Source organism: Populus alba, chromosome 11 (genome assembly GCF_005239225.2).
Source record: "Populus alba chromosome 11, ASM523922v2, whole genome shotgun sequence".
Lineage (NCBI taxonomy): Eukaryota > Viridiplantae > Streptophyta > Magnoliopsida > Malpighiales > Salicaceae > Populus > Populus alba.
Genome location: NC_133294.1, coordinates 6,686,514 through 6,707,529, shown reverse-complemented (window position 1 = coordinate 6,707,529; position 21,016 = coordinate 6,686,514). Strand labels below are relative to the sequence as shown.

The 21,016-nt window shown below is 32.9% G+C and overlaps 2 protein-coding genes across 4 annotated transcripts; both read right to left on the bottom strand.

Annotated features, from left to right (window-relative positions):
• Window positions 1-455: 455 nt before the first annotated feature.
• Window positions 456-3,400, bottom strand: LOC118051855 (uncharacterized). Of its 2 annotated transcripts, none has more exons than XM_035062597.2 (3): window positions 2,904-3,400; window positions 2,699-2,764; window positions 456-974 (listed from the first exon to the last, which is right to left on the bottom strand). In XM_035062597.2, exons 1-3 carry the CDS (start codon window positions 3,237-3,239, stop codon window positions 819-821), a joined length of 558 nt encoding a protein of 185 aa, XP_034918488.1. In that variant the 5' UTR covers window positions 3,240-3,400; the 3' UTR covers window positions 456-818. The 2 variants fall into 2 exon arrangements, with proteins under 2 accessions (XP_034918488.1, XP_034918487.1); XM_035062596.2 differs by having other exon boundaries at window positions 2,874-3,394.
• Window positions 3,401-11,562: 8,162 nt separating this feature from the next.
• Window positions 11,563-15,766, bottom strand: LOC118051838 (probable zinc metallopeptidase EGY3, chloroplastic). Of its 2 annotated transcripts, none has more exons than XM_035062581.2 (7): window positions 14,954-15,766; window positions 14,350-14,547; window positions 13,480-13,704; window positions 13,144-13,382; window positions 12,635-12,789; window positions 12,005-12,370; window positions 11,563-11,869 (listed from the first exon to the last, which is right to left on the bottom strand). In XM_035062581.2, exons 1-6 carry the CDS (start codon window positions 15,650-15,652, stop codon window positions 12,015-12,017), a joined length of 1,872 nt encoding a protein of 623 aa, XP_034918472.1. In that variant the 5' UTR covers window positions 15,653-15,766; the 3' UTR covers window positions 11,563-11,869; window positions 12,005-12,014. The 2 variants fall into 2 exon arrangements, with proteins under 2 accessions (XP_034918472.1, XP_034918471.1); XM_035062580.2 differs by having other exon boundaries at window positions 12,012-12,370.
• Between the last annotated feature and the right edge of the window lie 5,250 nt (window positions 15,767-21,016).

Genomic DNA, 21,016 nt, shown 5'->3' with positions numbered 1-21,016 from the left:
TATATAAGAGATAATATATAAAGATCTTCTAATGAACAACCATATTTCTATCAACATTAATATTATCTAAGTAAAATTTATTCTTCATTAATAATATCATAAAAAAAAATACTTCATTCAAGCAACATAACAAGTTTCAGGTTAAGAAGTTATATATAACCCTCGAACCACCTAGGCAAAAGATTCTCAAACTTTATTCTCTATTAAATACATATTCTTAAAACAACTCTCTCTAAAATGTTATCGATTTTTCTCTAAAGAAAAATTTAATTAAGCATTTTAGAGTCTAAATCTATCAAATAAAATATTTTACAAGCACCAATTTTAATTACCTTGACTTACAGGCACTAGTCACCTTAATTAAAAAAATAAATCAGATTATTAAAACTAAAAAATTAACTAATTATTTATTATTTAATATATAAACATTTCTCCTAAACTACTTGAAATTGTGGTACCTAATCAACAAGTCTAATATTTTATCATTATATTAATCAGAACATGCTAGCGTTTACATTGTGAACATATAAAAGGGGTCATTGCCCCTTACATTCATATTCAATCTCTTTCTTTAGTTGTTTTCTAGTGCTCTACCAGTATCTACACGGATACACTGATCTGGATTCTGGGTCTATATGGAGGACGCCGTCCTCACTAGAGTAGATTATTTCCACTGCAGCAATGGTTATTTTGATGTCTGAAACCTTCAGATGAAAGCTTTTCATCGTCCTTGATTTGGGAAGTTCGATTACAAGGATGCTTTTATTCTTGATGAATGGGAAAAATACAAGTGCATTTCCAACTCTAAGAACAAAAAATTAAGCTGCTGGCTGTGTGCCAGTCCATGCACGATGGTCATCATCAAGTTCATTTATTCTAAGATTACGCCTTTCTTGCAAATAGGTTACCCCAGACCATATACCTCGTATAAGTAAGATACTTACAAACACCATGCTTCCAAGGGTGCAAACCACCTGCATTTCAAACACCAATACAGAGAGGTGAATAACATGATATAACAACTATCCAGGCACTAATCCATCTTAAATTTTATAAAGTCCAATTCAATGATTCCAACCAGCATGGTTGCATTTTCAGAGACTACCGATTGTTTCGGGGACGAAGGCAGGGGAGCTGCAATCATCCACAACTAGAACTTGGAAATAAATGCCCACAAGGCTCACAAATCAGCACTGCTGTATCTATCACAGAATATTATGACACAGTTTACTTACAGAAATATTTGCGTGTACATGAACTCAAGGCTGGACTGGTTAAGTCTAACTGACCATACTCAATATTAACCCAAGCCATTAATTGTGGTACCTTGCTTGATTAATCATCTAGACTCATTTTAAAGCATAATTCAATAATGATGGTAGAAACTCTTGGTTCCTTCACAATTCAAACTTTCAAAACCTCAAGCTTGGTTCAGATTAGCTCAAGAAGTTGCACCAACATGAGCAACTATATGACAGAAGGGCGTGCATTATCAGGAAATAGAACAGCAAACATCCAATGGCGTGGAGTGAGAGAAACACCAAGAACTATAAATATTGGGCAATTTCAACAATTCAACTAATTCATTTTCAATGATTTTGGGAATAAATATATCCAGTACATACACAACTGCAAAGGACATGCTCGCTTAAGTAGAATAACGAACAATTGAATCATTCTACTCGGAGCTCAAACTGAAAGATCGTTTATCATTAATATCCAAAGGATGTTATAACCAACATTATTGGGTGGATATGTGCCTTTTGAGCATGATTCTGGCAACACTTGGGTCAATGACTTTGGCTATCTGACACGGACAGAAACACAAAAAAAAGACAGCAAGCTGGAAAGACAGAATTGAAACCAAATAGAATTGTCACACAAAATCCTAATTTATAATCTTATTACTGAATGTCTTTTCAAGTAGTCTACCTCTTTAAGAGACAAGTCCTTAAATAAACCCAAAAGCTAACACCTAAACAAACTAGGAAACCTGGAAATAAAGGAAAACCAATAAAAGTACCAAAAAAACTAGGAAAAATAAAATTATTGAGCAAAATATTTAATTTCCTAAAGCTTAATAGGAAAAAAATAAAATAACTGAAAAAACAAATAACTTTTTCTAAAAACCTTATGCATTGCTATCTCTCCCTTTTGTCCCTTTTGTTGTGATGCATAGGAGATAAAATCCATGATCTGCCCCTTGTGATCGTTGAGCCAGTTAATCTAGGCATTTTACTCCATGAATGGTTGACTCCAACTACCCAATCCTACAAGAAGAATACTCTTGACTCCAAGGTATCCCTCCATGTTTCCTACTCACATTCAGCATATATTCAGCTTCATCATTGCACTTAAATCTCCACATTAGATTCTACAAAGCTTACTCTAAACACACACTGGAGCAAATACTGTACTTAATAGCATAAGAAACTAATGATAGATTCTGACAGGACAACAACAACTGAAGTTCACCGTTATAATGTTTTCAATAAGCATTTGGTTGCTCTAAAGTTAATAACAAAGGCATGCTCCAAATCAAATATCAGGTCAGATATTTGATGAGTTGTGCAAATATGGCATTAATTAGAACTTAAAATCAGCGATTATACCAATTGGAATTGAAAACCACGCCAACAAGTAACATTGATAAATTAAAAAATAATAATAGTAAATAATCTAAAATTACTAGAATTACCTCAAGGAAAGCTTTCAGAACCCACAAAAACGCCAGCAATAAAACTCCATTCACCGAAAACTCCACCTAAAAAATCCACAAAACGCGCAAATTAATCCAATAATAATTAAAAAAAAAAAACTCCCCTTCATTTTCATCAACTAATTCAAGAACATGACCGGTTAACATCGATTACCAATTTAGTAGATATAGGAACAGGCAATACCGATCGGACGGCCTTTCTAGCACGTTTCGATACCTTCTTGAACACATTTGAAATAAACCTAACTAGCAGATCCAAACTCCTATCCTCCTCCTCTGCTTCATCATCATCACCGTCGTCCTCGTGATCATCGGCGAAATCGGAGTTGATCGACCTGCTCCAATTTCGAGGATCATCTAAATTGGAGGTTCTTCTTGAAGCTTGAAGAAGAGAATTAGGTGATCTAGAAGAGTGAAAATGGAGAATAAGTTTTGGATGAGAAGGGAAAGTGCGAGGGTTTTGGTGTGTTTTTGGAGAGAAAGGAGAGGGAGATGAGGTGTGAGTGACAGTAAATGACATAGCTGTGAGTTAATGCTTAGACATATTCTTTCAGCTACAAGGCATGGATGGATGTTTGAAAGAGTTGGTTGCAGAGAGAGACAAGAAAGGTATCAGTGACTCTGAGTCCATGACGGCTCGGTCCAGAGGATTGAGATTACAGTCAAGTGGCGATAAAAGCGAAGGGATTGTTCCAGCAAGGCAGCAACTGCTCCGAATAGATGCCGCGTGGCAGTTCCCTGTAACTTCTTTTTTTTTGGCTCTAATTGTTGATGTTTTTTTATTCTTTTCTTTTTAACAGAAGGGACTGTTTTTGCTCAAAATCATGGTTTGAAGGTTAATTCATGTAAAACGTGGAAAATAATTTATATGAAAAATATAGTGTAAAAAATAATAAAATGTTAGAAAGCTTCCGTTTATTATTTTTCATTGTTTGATTATATTAATGAATATTAATTAAAATTTATTAGTTGTCTTTTCATATATATATATATATATATATAAAGAAAAGAATTAATTAATGTTGCGACCCATGATATAAAAAATATATAGTTTTATAAATATTTTAAATCTTTTAAGTGCTGTTTGTTTTAATTTTTAAACTAAAAACGTTATTTTTATGTTTTTTGTATTTTTATAGTGTAGACAAATGAGCCCTGAGTTGATTTTACTTGTTTGTAGTGTAGTTTTGTTTTTTACAATAAAATATTTTTTATTGTTAAGTTTTTTTAAGTGTAGCTGGTTCATTTTTAATTGTAGCTAGTTCTCAAGAGAAGTTTTTTTAGGCCATATTTATTTGTTCGAAAGTAATTTTATATTTAAAAAGTGAATTTTTTAGAAAATAAATTCCTGAAAATAAATTATGTTTTAATATTTTGTAGTGTCATAAAAAATAAGTTGAAAATATTTTCTAGTGTTTGGTTATGTCATGAAAAATAAGTTAAAAAATAACTTATTAATATTTTTTTTCAAGTTTATTAAAATAATGAGGAACAAATTTTACAAATTAAAAAGAAAAAATCTAATTTCATAAATTATCTCAAATAAAATAAATAACAATCAAAATATTAGAGATCAAATCTAACAGATAAAAAAATTGAAAGATGATAAAATTAAAATAATAATAATTACAATTTCATAAATTATTTCAAATAAAATAAGTGACAGTCAAAAGAATGATGATCAAATTTGATAGATAAAAAATTTAAAATAAAAAATAATAAGAGAAAAGCAAATAACAATTATAAAAATAAGGATCAAAGTTAATATAAAAATCAATTTAAATCAAATTCTAAGGGGTGAAATTAAAAAAAAAATTCAAAACAAAATATATAGTAATCAAAAGTTTGAGGATCAAATTTGTTATAATCAGCAAATAATATAATATTTATAAATTTTTCACAACTTTTGAAAAGTGTTTTCCATCCAAAATAAAAGGAAAACACTTTCTTGGAAATAAAGTCAATTTTTTCTTTGACTGAAAAGCATAGTTTTGAAACCTGGTCCAGGTTTAAACAAAAACCTGCTTGAGAGTTGGCCTGGCGAAACCCGAGACCCGATCGACCTGAGTAAACCCGGCTGAGACCCAGCTTTTTTTTCATGCTTTTTCATTGCAACTTTGTAGAAGTACCAACAGATGTAGATGTCATTCCATGCTTTGCATATGCTATATTAACCATTGAACAACAAAAAATGAGAGAGAAAAAAAAACCATTAGAGAAATTCTTTGCATAAAACCCATCTCTTCAATCTTTAAAGTTCAAAGCTATATCACTATAAGTTGCGATTCGTGAAAAAGAGCAGAGGAGCAAAAGACTTCAAGACAACCCATACCAGTTCAGATCTGGGAGCAGAGTAGATAATACTTCCTCCATCTCCTCATGACTCTCCTTCTTTCTTTTACTCTCTCTATTACATTGTTCATGTTGATTGTGATCTCTGAGACCACAAACAAACGGTGAAGACGAAGCAATCTCGATCTGGAAAGAAGCCATAAGTCTAATAATGGGACATCATGACATAGAATAAAGCAAATGCAACAATTTTGTGCAGGCCATAAACGAGATACAACCTATTTTTCCAGGAATAAAAAAGGATGTATGAGGGGCAGGGAAAACTTAAGCAGTAATTGTGGACCATAAAGAAACACATGAATCTTGTTTTTCAGGATGCTAAACTAACTAGGGTTAGTAATCACCACCCAGCAATATAAGTCATACCTTGGCTTTTATTTTCTAATTTTAGGACTTTATTGTAGAAAACTGTCATGTTGCCTTAAAAACTAATGACATGACTTAGCTTATATTTCATTAATTAATTTTAGCAAGAGAAAAGAAAGATTGACTTTTAAATTCTAATTTTTGGGTTGACCCGGGTTGACCTAGGTCAACCCATCTAATCTGTGACCTAATCACAGTACCGGGTTGACCACCGGGTTGGGTTTTAAAAATATGCTAGAAAATATTTTCCTTTGATCAATATTTCTAATGATAAACAAATACAAAAAAATTAAAAAAATCACTTTCCACCAAACAAACGAGGCACTAGTGTTCAGAGGAGAGTTTAATTGTATAGCCAAGGTTAGCTTTGTGTTTTTTTCTTTTGCTTAGCACTTGGTTTCGAAACCTCTCTTATAGACTTAGTTATTTTATGATTTTTAAGGGGAAAAAACTATATTATAGTTGTAACGTGGATAAATATTTATTTTTAAATAATATTTTTGATATGTATGGCTTTACTTAATATTTATTTTATTTTATTCATGCAATTTAATGTGTATGTTTATTTCTATTGTCGCTTGATTGAATAAAAAAAAATTAATTAGCAAATTTAACAAACACAACCACGTAAATATCTTATCTTACGATATTAAATATCTTGATGTACAACCATCTCTTGATTTTTTCTGTTTTATTTTTAGTTGTCTTTTATGATTTTGTTTTCATTTATTAACCCACATGGTTCTTGATTTATTTAATTATATGATATATAAAAATTTTATTTATTTTTTTCACCTATAATTATTTTTTATTTTTACTATAAAGACATGTCAAAAAAGCTTGTGTGTACAATTTTATTTTGGAAAAAATATCTTTATTTAAAATGATTTTTATTTATGATACTATTTTTTTGTACATGGACAACACTGTAAAATTATGTTGGTGACAAAAAAAATAGACAAGATAGGGATCTAAAGGCATATTGAATATTTGATAGTCAACTAATAGCATTATACGATAAAAAAAGTCAATAAATTGCATTTTTGGTTACAAAAATAAGGGCACTAAGTTACGATTTTGGTTAAAATGCAAGGATTGAATTTGCTCCACATATTTATTAATTATTATTAACATATACTAAAAGACTTTGGTATTTTATTATAGCAATGAACTCTGAAATGCCTTCATTTTTAACAGTTTGATCCCTAATGTTTGCTAAAAGACCTTGGCATTTCACTATAAAAATGAGTAGTGAAATACTTTGGCTTTTTATAATTTTGTCCTTTAAGTTTTTTTTTCAACTTTATGCTTTAGTGTGAGCTTAAGAAACTAGGCTTGCTAAGCCATGGATATGTAATTGTAGTTCGGCTTTTATAACTCGTTCACACATCTATCGTGCTTTTAATTATTTTTTTAAAAATTTTTTTACCTAAAACTTTGTAGTAGCATGTCAAGTGCATTAACATTATTACTTTCTTTGTATGTTAAAACATTACATATCGAGCAAACTCTAATAACCAATTTTTTTGAAACTCAAGGTGTTTGAGACTCTTTAAAATGTTTTTTTATTTAGAAATATATTAAAATAATATTTTTTTAAAAAAAATTTATATTTTAATAGCAGCACATTAAAAAAATTCAAAAATATTTAAAAAATTAATTTAAAAAAAAAAAAAAATTAAACCACACTCTATACAACTTTTATATCTCATCTTTCTCTTCAATAGAAGTTACTTTCTCTCCCACACTTCACCTCATTTTCTCAAGAACGTTCACATAAATAAAATAAAAATAAAACCAACTTTACAGCCACCACAAAAATAGTGACCTCCATCAAAATCCAATATAAATGAATTTTGCACACTAAATCTCATTAAAAAAAAAAAAAACCAAATTCATAATCCAAAAGGTCTCTAAAATTTAAGATATGAAAATAAAAAAACCCAAAGTCTCCAACACTAGCATTTCCAATTAAACTCAAAATAAATTATTTTGTTTACATAACCAAAATTCATAAACCAAAAATTATAACAAAAGCTAAAAGGTATGGAAAAATCACTATAGATCAAGAGATGTTTTACTGTAGATTGTAATAGTCATTTCACTTTTAATTTCTTATCTTTTCACAAGCGGATAAATATTTTTTTTGCCTTTCTTCCACAAGAATGTTAAGGTTTTTCTAATTTCTAAGTACAGTCAAATAACACTTTTAGCCTTAGAAAATACAAAAATAAGCTTTCCTTTAGGGGTATTTTGGTATTTTTACATGGGTATTTTATGTAATTATAAGGATCATGAGGGTGTTTTAGTGTTTTCACGATGTATTTGTTATTTTTTAATTAAAAAGTTGTTGGCGTGTGTTCCTCATTCCCCAACAAATAGGTGGCGCACACATTATTAAGGAGGCGCGTATGACGCTTCCAGATGACCAAATCTAGCCATTCTCTATCTAACTGGATGCGCAGTCATGCCCTCTTTCTCATGATGTGGCACGTATAGACAAATAATGGTTGGATTGCTGCTGGTGATCGATTGTTTGCATTTTTTTATTTTCTCTCTCTCTCTCTCTTTCTCTTGACAACTAAAGTGCATAATTGTTCTTTTAAGATGTCCATTCCTACATTTAAGGAAGTAGTGGGACACTATCTCACCCATGAACATAGTGACCCTATTATCTAACAAGTAGTGGGTAGTTTTCCCCCATGATCCACCATGATCTTAGTATTAGTAGGTTGAGAGCATTTCCAGCTATGCCCCCATGTTTTCCAGCACATCTTCCATGTTCTTGGATAACTTCCTCCACTAACAATCATGGCGTAACCACTTGCGTAGCTGCCCATCCTTGTTGTCCATGTTGTTGATATGTCTCTCGCTTGCCTTGGATAGTCCTTCGTCCAAGTTTCAGATCATGCCAAGTTTAATCCATAACTTGCACAAACTGTTACGCGTTGTCAAATTCACATTTGCGTGCAGGCTGCCAATATTCGTGATAACCCTTGCTTTTATTAGCTTACCCTCCTGATAAATTTACATGCCTAGCCTAGATAGTCTAATGTCCAACCCATGTTTATCAAACAATCTGCACTGCCCATTTTCCCTAAGGAACCTACAGCTACACAAATCTGCGTTGCTAATTTTTCCCACTATTGGCATGGTTGCCAGCACCCAAAACACTGTTTTGGATAGCCTGTCAAAGTGTGCAACTCATGCACATTTGATAATGTTATAAACCACCCCCACCAAAAGAACCTGATGCCCTCATCAGATAGATTTGAAGTATTCTTGCATCATATTTGTTCCTTATCACAATCCATGTTTCTCCCTACAAAACCTTTAGCTTTACTCACATTCAACAACAATTCAACCCAACGAATCTTCGCCAACTTGTTTCAAAGCCAAGTTGTGACACAATTCTATTTTGGCTTATTAGTTTTCCACAAATTCCAAACATTATACTTGCAAGCATGTTTTCATGAAGTTTAGACACCAATCACAAGCATCTTAGGTATCCATCCATCTTCATAAAATACACTCACACAAAATCACTTTGAAAAACCACATGAACTCCCAAACAAACATCTAATTCTCCAACCATTCTACATGCCAAACCTGCAAGCATAAAATTTAAATATTACTTGTTCATTGTACAACAATCAACTCTGTTTCCACCACCATGATCTGTCCATTGTCAAAGTTCCAGAATTCCAATTCTGCCTCACCTAAGGCAGTTTGGCAACACCCAAATCCTTTTCGACTAAATTGGCTCCTCATCACTGACTCTCATACTTAGTGCTAAGCACATGTATAGGATTTACATATGTCATTCCTTTCCATCCTTCTCCACGGAAACAACACCAAGTTGTGCTTTCAGAGGGCATTCCCTTACAAAATGATTTCTCTTGTAAATGAAGCATTGTAAATTTGATTTTGAACCCTTACCATTGGCCTTCCCTTTTGACTTTCCAATACCAGCAGCTTGTTTAGGTTTCCCCCCACCAAATTTCTTCTTATTCTTCTTTTTTCGTCCATTTCCTTGATGAATTTTCAGCATTCTCATCGCTGTCATTTGGCCTAAAATCAACTGACTCGTCAGCATTGGCAATAACAAATGACAAGTCTAAAACCTTTTGCCTTCGCAATTCCATTTGCACCCATGGTTGAAGTCTTGAAAGAAATTTGTACAACTTGTCCTCCTCGAACATATTATCAATATCAAGGATTAAAGAACTAAATTTCTTCATATATTCCATCATCGACCCATCTTGCCTCAACTTCTTTAAGTCTTCCTCGTAATCCAAAACATGTTGTTGGGAAGAAATTGTTCTTTGAACTCCCGTTTCAGAATCTCCCTTGTCTTAACTTTTGGTTGTCCAGCATTAAAATCCTCTTTGGACCTGGTTTGCCAACATAACTTAGCATCTTTTGTGAGATACATCATTGCGATGTTCACTTGCTCATTCAAATTGATCTTAGCCACACTGAAGTACTGTTTCATGTCCCAAAAAAAAGTTCTCTAACTCTTTGGAACTCCGTACCTCATCAAATGGTTTCAGTTTTAGAACCTTAAGCTTAGAAATACCTGTCCCAACAGAAGTGTTTGCCACAACCTTTTTCAAGATGGCAACTGCTTCCTTCGCAACTTCCAACCTATCACTTGTTTCTGCCGCAAGACTAATACACAAGCTTTTAACCCGTTCAACACTTTCAATGGCTTCCCTCAACTTGTTATTGATAGAGTGTTGTTCTTCATCCTTGAAATTGGCCCTATCAATTCTTCTAGTTGAGTCAATATTTCTCGGATTGCTTCCATAGCTCTAGGCATACAAAGTTTAGCCACCAATTTCACAAATTATCTCAACGATAGCTTCAACAAATCAGTCCTTCGATTTGTCCAAATAACATTCTCATTGTCACTATTTATAGACAAGCATTTACATGGCACAACTTTCATTCCTACATTTAAGTAGGTAATGGGACACTATCTCACCCATGAACATAGTGACTCCATTATCTAACAAGTAGTAGGTAGTTTTCCCACATTATCTTAATGGGTTAAGAGCATTTCTAGCCATGCCTCCATGTCTTCCAGCACATCTCCCATGTTCTTGGATAACTTCCTCCACTAACAATCATGGTGTAACCGCCCATAACCACTTGCGTAACTGCCCATCCTTGTTGTCCATGTTGTTGATGTGTCTTTCGCCTGCCTTAGATAGTCTTTCATCCAAGTTTCAGATCGTGTCAAGTCGAACCCATAACTCGCACAAGCTGTTACGTGTTGTTGAATTAACATCTGCGTGTAGGCTACTAATGTCTACGCTGTCAAATTCGTATCTGCATGCATGTTGCTAATGTTATAGATTCTTTCTTAATTTTTTTCATATGAAATATTAAAATCTAAAAAAAATATTAATTTTTTCAGGTTGACCCATGTTAGGCCAGGCCCAAAAAAATGTTACACCCACACCTGAGTGTGGCAACAATGTCAAATCCGCGCTTGGATTTGGCAACCACGCCAGACTGAGATGTGGGTTTGACATGGTTGCTAGATTCATGCATTGCATAATTGCCACACCCATGCACCTAGGTCTGGCATGATTGTCAGACCCATGTATCGTGGATTTGGTAATAAGGCACCTAGGTCTGGCAATCACGTATCTTGGATCTAGTAAAGAGTTGAGTGAAAGTTTAAAAATTAACCCACTTGTTTAGGCTTAATAATATTATTAAAATATTCTTGCTACTCTTAATATTTTTTTTATTTAAAAATAAATTTTGATCCGTTGCCGAGCAAACTAATGTAATAGTCATTCTTCGAGCACACTAATGTAATAGTCATTCTTCGAGCACCTCACCTACATCCAGCCGACCAACCCACGAACGTGCCGCCATGGGATTGTGAATTATTCAAACCTGGCTGGACAACCCATCTAGGTTGTGGCTCCATTAGTGACAGTGGCTCCATTAGTGACAGATCAAATTTCTAGATGAGATTGCATGTTCAGGGAAGCTCAAACACAGGCATCCAGATGCTAAAAAAAAAATCTTGGGCAGTACCCTTTATAGTTTGGGCTGAAATTGAGACCAAAGAGCATCAAAAGACATGATATCATCCACAACAAGCAGAAGCAACAGTTGCGTACCACGCACATTGTATAACCTTAACTTGTAAGATTTGCATGCAAGTCAAAGATCTCTAAGCCTTGGGATGAAGGGAAGGAGTTCGGGATTATTGTATTATTCAATAAATAAAACATTGCTTTTCTTAACTACTTTTTTTTCCCTTTAAATCTCATAGTTGACCCGGTAGGGTTTTGGCCTAGTTATATTAGATCCGCTCAAAACTCGACCAGATCAACACCAAGTTTTGTCGGCTAATTTCTTGGCTGATTCACTTGTCAACCTAGTAAGTTGCCCGATCCCGAGTTAATCCTGTATAAATAAAAATAACACTGTACAACATCAGTCTACTTGAAGTATGTGAAGAAGATATATAATCTACTTGGAGCATGTAAAGAAGATATAAGCAATTTTTTCAAACATTTTGAGTAATATATAGAGTCATACAGGTAACCTTTCACATATCACCCCTGAAAAAAGGGTCACTGAGGAATGGGCTGGAGAATGTTCCTCCGCCGTTGGGGAAAAGTGTGAGGAAACAGATAAGACCGAGAACAACGCCCCAAGCAAGCCTGTCATCTCCCAAAGGGGTGATCTCATCTTTAGCAGGTATTTCTTCTCCACCCCGGAAAAATGTTGCAAACAATCCCCAAGCCAAACAAAGGACACTGCCACTTAGACCACCAATACCAAGTAAAAGGGATGTTGCAAAAGACAGCAAAGTTGCTGTATTTCTCCCATACATAGCTTGAGCTATGCGGCCTCCTTCAAGTCTTCCACAGGGCAACAAGTTCAAAGAAGTCACCACCATTCCTGCAGAAACATAAGGTTGTTATGACTTGGATAAACATACAGTTCTTTTTTTTTACGGGGACCTTTCCAGAAAGTATCATGATCTTCATGCCTATGCTCAACGTTTTTCATGTTTATGCTCATACTTAATTTGCCAAAATGTGAGAGACGAACAAAAATGCACTACGCATCTACCACCTCAGTCCTCTCTGCTGAACATAATTGCCTAATCTAATATCCATTTAGAATATACAAACAAATCTAGATATAATTCAAGGAACTCACCTAAAAGTCCAGCAAAAGCAAGGGGATCAACAGGAACCCCCACACCCTCCACTGCATAAGGCAATACATTCCCAAGGTCATCTGTATAAGGTCCGACGACAAACTGGATGAAAGAAAGCAAAGGGTTGTTGTAGAAGAATTGTGGCCTTATATACCTGCAAGCAAATGGTTTATGTTAGTCTAAACAAATCTGACATTGATGAAATTCATAGATTACGTTGACAATGTATCACCATGGGACACAAGCAACCTATCAAATCAAAGAGTGACATACCAGCTAAATTCTCTATAGCTTATCATCACCACATTATGGTGATTTCATAATCAAATTTGAAGTGAAATTACAAAAAACATAGTAAAAGGAGATATGGGGTCGTAAGAGAATATTTTGGAACTCTTTAGATTTAGCTGAAAGGAAATGTTGCATAAGACATAATTCTTCAGTATTTTTTCTACAACTGAATACTTACTTCTCTGGCTCTCTCAGAAGGGAAATATAGAAAGCTTACAGTGCATTGTCACCTCCATTGAAGCTACCATCAGTCACGAAAGCAGCAATCGCCAGCACTAGAGATGTCAAATATGCACTTGCTGTTCTTGCCACTGGAATATCAAAAAGGGCCTTCCTATTTGGAAGCAGGGATTCATAATTGTTCATCACTCCCAAGCATCCAGTCCAATTGGATGGAACAAGAAATGATGGGCTGAGTTTGACATCATAATGAGCTGCTGTTACTCTTGTGGCTATCTGCCAGAATAATGAAAATATCTTTCATGCAACTGTTTACGTTCAACAGAAAGTTGCAATTGAACTGCAGAAGACTCCAGATTAGATGGAAACATACCTCAGAAACTCCCAAAATAGTGAGGAAGCCACCAAAAAGAGGAGCAACATCAGCAATATAGTCATCAAAAGTTGCATTTGGCTTCAGGAAGAAGCCACTCATCAAAGCTATCGTCCCAAAAGTGGCCACACATAAGACTATAGCGCTGATATAGCCCCAAGGTGTGCTCAGCTTAATTGATTCAAACTCGAGATCCATCTCTGACTTGGGTTGCACCACACAAGCCTTGAAGAACAATGAATTGTAAGTAAAAGGAAGTTAACAGCAACAGTAACAATGTTAGTCTCTGATTGCTAGAGAGAACATTAATTCATAAACATTGTAGGAATATGACTATTTTCAAAAGACATCCATGGAGTGTTTTAGACCCTGGAAAGCACTTGATTATGGTGTAGAAAGGGGGATCAAGTAAGAAACCAACTTCATGAATCTTTACCACTGACTGGATTCAGTGGAAGATCCTAGACCAGTAAAGTAATGCCTTTAGCTATACGGCTCAGACTACTTTGGCAATGTCTTGCCCAGTCTGTTGGTTCATGGTTGGTTGATGCTCATATCTAACCATCAAAATAAAGCTTGGGGCTAGGGTCTTGAAATCCAAATATGTCCCTCATAAAGTTGTGGCATGCTCAATTTGCTATAGTTTAGATGAGGTGAAGAGTCAAGATGAACCAGCAAATTGCTGAACTAAGCAATTACTTATTTCTAATTAATAGACATTAGTAAATCATTAAGTCAAGCATAGCTCTGGTGTAGACTATAACATTGCTTAAGCGTTCCAAAAAGAGGGACTTGTGAAATCAGTCGTGCACTATTCGTTAAACTCAATTGAAGACCTACCAGTGCTGAAATTAGCTCATTTATCAGTACCTGTTTTGTTATGTCATCGTTCTTTTCCTCCATGAACCACACAACTACCTCCCGCCCTGCTGCTTCAGATAGCTTTTTCTCCAGTTTAGGAATGACCTCTTCAATGGGTTTCCTCAAATTCCCAATAAAAATCCCCCCATCACCAAATCTTCGAACATCAGTAGCAAAAAAGGTGTCAAACCCGAAACAGCTCTTTAACTGCCATGTAAATGTCAACAGAATAAATGCATGTTAGAAAAATCTTGACATGTTTAATAAGAAGCCTCCTAATCGATGATCAAACTTTTCAAGAAATATAGAAGCTGGAAGCTATTATCTCATCTATCGGCTTGCTTTTTGACACCAATACAAAATTTAAGGTCAATTTGAACTATATAATTTGAGACAATCTAACTGATCAGCACATATATAGTCAGCAGTAGCAACTCCTATTAGCGGTAAGATTTGTTCTAATCACTTCATTAACTTAAAAGTGTTTCATCAATTACAATAACGTTATATGGATTAAGGATAGAAATTTGTCCAAAAACCAACTTCAACAATCAAATTAAGAACCAAAAGACAGTACCATCACCTGAGATCAACAATAAATAAACAGAATTACCTTATTAAGATCAAGAGCCCTAAAAACCTCCTCAGCCTTCTCCAACCTCTCTTTTTCCCTAGTCAAACTGTCACGAACCAATCTATTAAACAACCCCACAATTGGGTTATCACTGCTTTCCCTATCAAGTTCCTTAAGCTTTCTATCAGCCCTTTTCTTCTCCAGCTTTATTGCTGCCTCTATGGAAGGATTTCCCATGACCTTCTTGAACTCTTCATCCGTCTTCCAGTCCATCTCTTGTTGTTTCTCTTTTTCCTTATCCAATCGATCACTTTCTTTGCTCAATTCCACTTCTGGACTCTCTTTTGTTTCACTTTCGGTCTTGTCAGTAATCACTGCGACTGAAGATGAAGAAGTCTGCTCACTTTCTCCCTCATCTTTAGCAGAGGACATAACAGGCTTCAAATGATTTTCTTTTGTAACAAGAGAGAATGAGAGGCTGGTTCTTCGTCCAAATGAGTGTCTTTTACGAAATGAGTGCCTTTTGGCTTCAGTTTCTTGCTCATTTCTGATGGTAAATTTAAGGGGCTCTCCTGGTTTGTTTTTAGAGCATACAGAAAAGCAAAGGTGTGTGTTTTGGGCAAGGCGGTTCGTGGTTAAAGAATATGAGATGCCGCTGCATGGGTTGCTTTTAATGTTCTTATTTTTGATAGTGCATGGAGATAGAGAAAAATGTGAAGAGGTGGAGAGGGTTGCCATCGGTGAAGTTGAAGCCCAAGGAATTCATAGTGTGGAAATTTAAGGATGGGAGCTTTCTGAATGGAGGGAGAAGGGGGCACTATAATAGTCTAGAAGGTTGGTGAAGTTTAACAGGTGGATAGGATATTGAAGATGGTGACACAATTTTTTTGACCCCGCATAAAAATCCATAGCAAGATTTTTGTGTGGTTGATGAGTTTCAAATTTGGAACTTCATTTATTTATTATGGACTACAGAGTTGGCCAGTTCAAGGAGAGGAAATCTAGTATAGCAAGTACTTATTGAGTTATTTCTCTAAAAACCTTCAATTAATTTGTTTGCCTCTGGCATCTTGCCAGGCAGCTTACGAGGTTGTTGTGGTTAGGTTGGAGAAGCCCTTTAATGTATGTTTTGATTATAGTTTTTCAAACACTGGTAATTCGAAGATTCGGGTTTCGAGTTTTAACTTATCATTGAGTTTTGACTGAATTATCTAAATTAAATTTGTTTTAAAATCAAAATAATATTGTTTTAGTAAAAAAAATCAACAGGTTGCAACTAAATTTTTGATCGAGTCATTAAGTCAACCAACCGGGTCACACCGGGTTTTTCCTTCCTTTGTTTTTCTTCAATCCGACCTAGTTCTAGCCCTGGACCGATCGGGTCCTTGACCAACCCACCAGATCGGATTTCAAAACTATGAATTTGATAATATCTTTAAGGAAATTTTAAAAATATTTTAATAAAAAGTATATTAAATTAATAATTTTTTAATTTTATTTTATGTCATTTCTAATGCTAAGGGCATTTTCAGTGGAATAACTAAATGAAAAGTTACAAGGAAAAGACAATTTTTCTTTGCTTTTATTCCTTAGTTTTATAACTAAAACAGTAGAGTTTATATTGAAGAGCCAAAATAACATGTATCTTTAAGTTGGACATCTATTTTTGTATGTTGGTAAAAAAAGTTGAAAATTTATTTAATATATTTGTATGCAAAAGAAAGATTTTAATTGGAGTTATATTAGTTAATTACTATTAATAAATAGTTGAATTAATATCAAATATATTAAAATACAATTGATTTTTTTAAATGATTTTTTTCCATTGGAGTGCATGCCTTGAAGATGCTACATTTATACTATTCCAAAAATTATATTATTGCACCGAGACTTGTAGCCCAACAGTCCTGGCAAGGGTTTTCTTGTCTCTGCATCCTGAATTCAAGCCTTAACGTGCACGCCTGTTACCCCTACGGTGCCTTACCTGTCTACTGGGCTTGTAGGATGTTCAATGGGTTCGGGGATTAGTCGTGGTATATGTGAGCTAATTCGAACACCTCAAGTTACCAAAAAAAAATCATATTACTAATTTGACTCTTTTAATTAACTTCTCCTTTAATGTTGAAGTCAAAACAAGGGTTGGCTCATCATCTTCTATTTTAACAACTCAAATAGGATAACCAAAATAATAGCTAAAATTCCTTTTTTTTTCACTGGAGTGTTATTTCTACATATTTCTACAAAAATGCAAAATCAAAACCAAATCAGCCATTACTTTCCTTAAAAAAAAAAAACAAGCAAGAACATTAAGCTTTCCTTTCTCAAAGTCATGCCTCATCTCTTTGTAATAGTTCCTTCTCTTTTCTGTCTTGATTTCAAAATAGGTGATTTCATTAGATCTCACCCAATTGAATCTACTTTACTTTTTATAATAACTCCTTTTTTTGCTGTTGTTTTGTCTTGATATTGCAAAAAAAAAAAAAGAGTTAATTTTCCAACATTTTATTCTCTTTTTTTTGTTAATGTTAAATGAGTATACTTAATTTGTTTTTGGGTTTTTCTTTGATTTCATATACTCTTGGTTTTGTTGCTAGTTCGATTCGATCGAAGGAAGGATGATGATTGTTGTCATCTTTCGTGAGGAGCTGCTTTTATATAAATTGTTTAAATTGAAAATAATAAAGAGTTGGTTTAAAGGTGTGAAAACACTGTTTTTGAGGTGTTTATTTGTCCCACATATAGACAACACCTCTAGAATATAACTAAGCCCTTTACACCTCTAAAAGAATAAAAAGAGAAGACAAAGTAAAAAAATAATATTTTTTATATGTGTGTTCTCTGTGTAATAACAAATTTATTAGACTTAAAACATTATAATAAAATATTATGTCTATTAATATTATGACTATTAATGAAACTATATGATTGTTAATGAAACAATTATTTTTTAAATTACACTAAATAGTTGCTATTCAATTTTATTACATCAGTCATAAATGTCAAAATTAATTATAAAAATTAAAGGAATAAATTCAAAAAAATAAATTAATCTCACCAATATATTAAGTTCCAAGTGTCTTGTTTTGATATTGTAAATATCAATATAATAGCATTAGAAGGTCTACTAGGATAAGTCATCCACCATAGATTTCATTTAATTTACTACATAATAGAAACCTAACCTTATAAACACTTAGGAGGGAGTGTTTCATTTCAATGTAGGATATACATATTTTTCTTTTTCTTTTTCATTTATAAACTACACCAACAAATATTCACTAGTTTGTAATGAATGTCTTGTCACTTGATATAATTATGCTTATAAGAAGATATTTTGCAATTTAAACCTTTAATTAGTATTAAAACTTGAATCCTACTAAAGTTACTGGTGTCCGCATATTAAACCAAAACTTTTGTTGTAAAATGAAATATACTACACACACAATATTATCCAAACTCTTAAAAAGATTTATAACTATTTAGCACCATTATGACCATATGCTAAAATCTTATTTTCATGAATATTTACAAGAGAAAACCCTATATCTCATTAAAAGCAACTCTACTTCTAGATTAATATAGGTGGAATTATACATGTATGTGTCACATTAAACACAAACTTTAAATTTCATTGAGAGCCTACGCTCATCCTCTTTTACGTAATAAAACACATTGAATACTATCAGAATAAGATTCAAAATTAATCATCAGTGTCCAACAGATACTAAATAGTAATTAGTTATTACCCATTAAACTTAGAGATGAGCTTCTTACTAATCTGAAGTTGGATTCCTATTACTAGTATCTTTAATAATGAGTTTTAACCCCATTCAACTAGTTGTTTTTATTACCATGTCTCTAAATAGTCTTCTTTGTGAGTAGATCCGCTAAATTATCCACGAACTTTACATAGGCAATGATGATTACCCCATTTGTAATCAACTCTTGAATATATCTATATCAGGTGCTTTAATGTCTTGACTTACCATTGTGAGTGTTACTATAAGCTTAAAACATAGTTACTTCACTATTACAGTATAAAGAAATAGATGATATAGGTTATGGCCACAATCTAATATCTAACAACATATTTCTTAGACATCCTGCTTCTTTACATGCAACAACTATAGAAATAAAATTTGATTTCATGGTAGAATGTGAGATGCATATATGTTTCTTAGATGCTCGAGATATTGCACCTTCTCTAAATGAGAAAATCAATCATGATGTGGACTTATCATCACTCGAATTAGTTATCCAACTTGCACCACAATTTCCTTTCAGCATAGCTGAATAATTGGAATAAAACAAGTTCAAATCGATTATTCTTTTTAGATAACCAAAGACTCTTGCAATAACCTTTCAATGATCAATATTCATCTTGCTTGTATATCTTGATAACTTGCTTGAAACAAAAGTTATATATGATCTTGTACAATGCATAACATGTATAAAACTTCCAATGGTACTAAAATATTTTAGTTGTGCTACCGTTTTATCACAATAATGATTTAACTTCATACTAAAGTCAAATAGGGTATTAACCTCCTTTATATTGATATGATTAAACTTATCAAACATTTTCTCAATATAATATGACTGATTAAGTGCATAGCCACTACTTATTTTTTAACTTTGATATTTAAAATTGTATCCACTTCACCAAAATCTTTCATTTTAAAGATAGAAATGAGATACCTTTTAGTTTAAATTATTCTAATCATATTGATGCTAAAGATTAACATGTCATCTATGTAAAGACAAATAATCACACCAAAATCTCTTGTAAATTTGGAATGCATACACTTATAAGCACCAATGTGATGAAAACTATTCAACAAAATTGCTTTGTCAAACTTCTCATGCTGTTGTTTCAGAACTTGCTTTTTACCAATTTACATTTTTTTTTTCTCATTTTGAGGAAGTATAAAGCCCTCAGGTTGATCTATATGCATTTCATCCTTTAAATTTTCATTTAAAAAAGTCATCTTAACGTCCATATAATGAACATACAATTTATAAATTGATGCTAATTCAAATAAAAATCTAATGGATATAATTCTTGTCACTGGATAATAAGTGTCAAAATAATCAACACCCTCGTTTTAAATAAAACCTTTAGCAATTAATCTTGTTTGAAGGTTTGTGTGAAATCATTGGTATTGTATTTTCTTCTAAACATCTACTTACATTCTATTGGTTTAGAACCTAGAGGTAAATCTACTAGGATCAAAGTATTGTTAAACAATATTGAATCCATTTTATTATTTACTGCTTCTTTCTAAAAGGCAACATCCATAGAAAACATAGCTTCAAGGAATTTTTTTGATCTTTTTCCACATTTAGAATCATAAAGTGTCCTTTTCAATATTGTGTTTCTATAGTTCATTTTCCTATAATTTTAACAGAATTATAATTGCTCACCAATACCTCTTCGGGTTTCTTTAATTCTTCATAAATCTTGAATTATACTTTGTTGTTGCAAACATGAACTGTTGCACCAGAATCAACGGCTATAGAAAAAATAAAGGTGCTATAGGAAAAACAACATATGGCTAGTATTTCCCATAATAATCAAGAGCTTGGATTTCGTTATCATTTTCGTTCCGGTGATGTTGGTTTTGGGCCCTTATCGACGGGAACAACTTTGATTATATAATGGATAACCATTGAAGGAAATATGAAATAACAACAATGTAGGTAGTAGACATGAGTTAGATTATAAAAAAAATATTAAAAAAAGTTATGGTGGAAAATTGTTCATATAAATAGTGAATTGTGTTTTTTTATTAAGTCTTTTTATTTTTTATTTAATAATTGTAGTATGGTGTTTTCTAAAATTTATGTTTGAAAAACTATGAAATAATGTTTTGAATCATGAACATGTACATCAATGTTATAATGAAAATATACTAAAATAATGTTATAATGGATTACAATTGTTATCTACAATATTTTATTTTTCTCCATTTATTTTCTCTGTTACTTGATTTTTTTATTCACAGTTTAATACTTTCATATTAAGTTTACTTGAGATTGTAATAAATGTTTCGTTTTGATTAGTTAAATATAAAGCTCTTGTAATGTTAAGAATAGATTTTA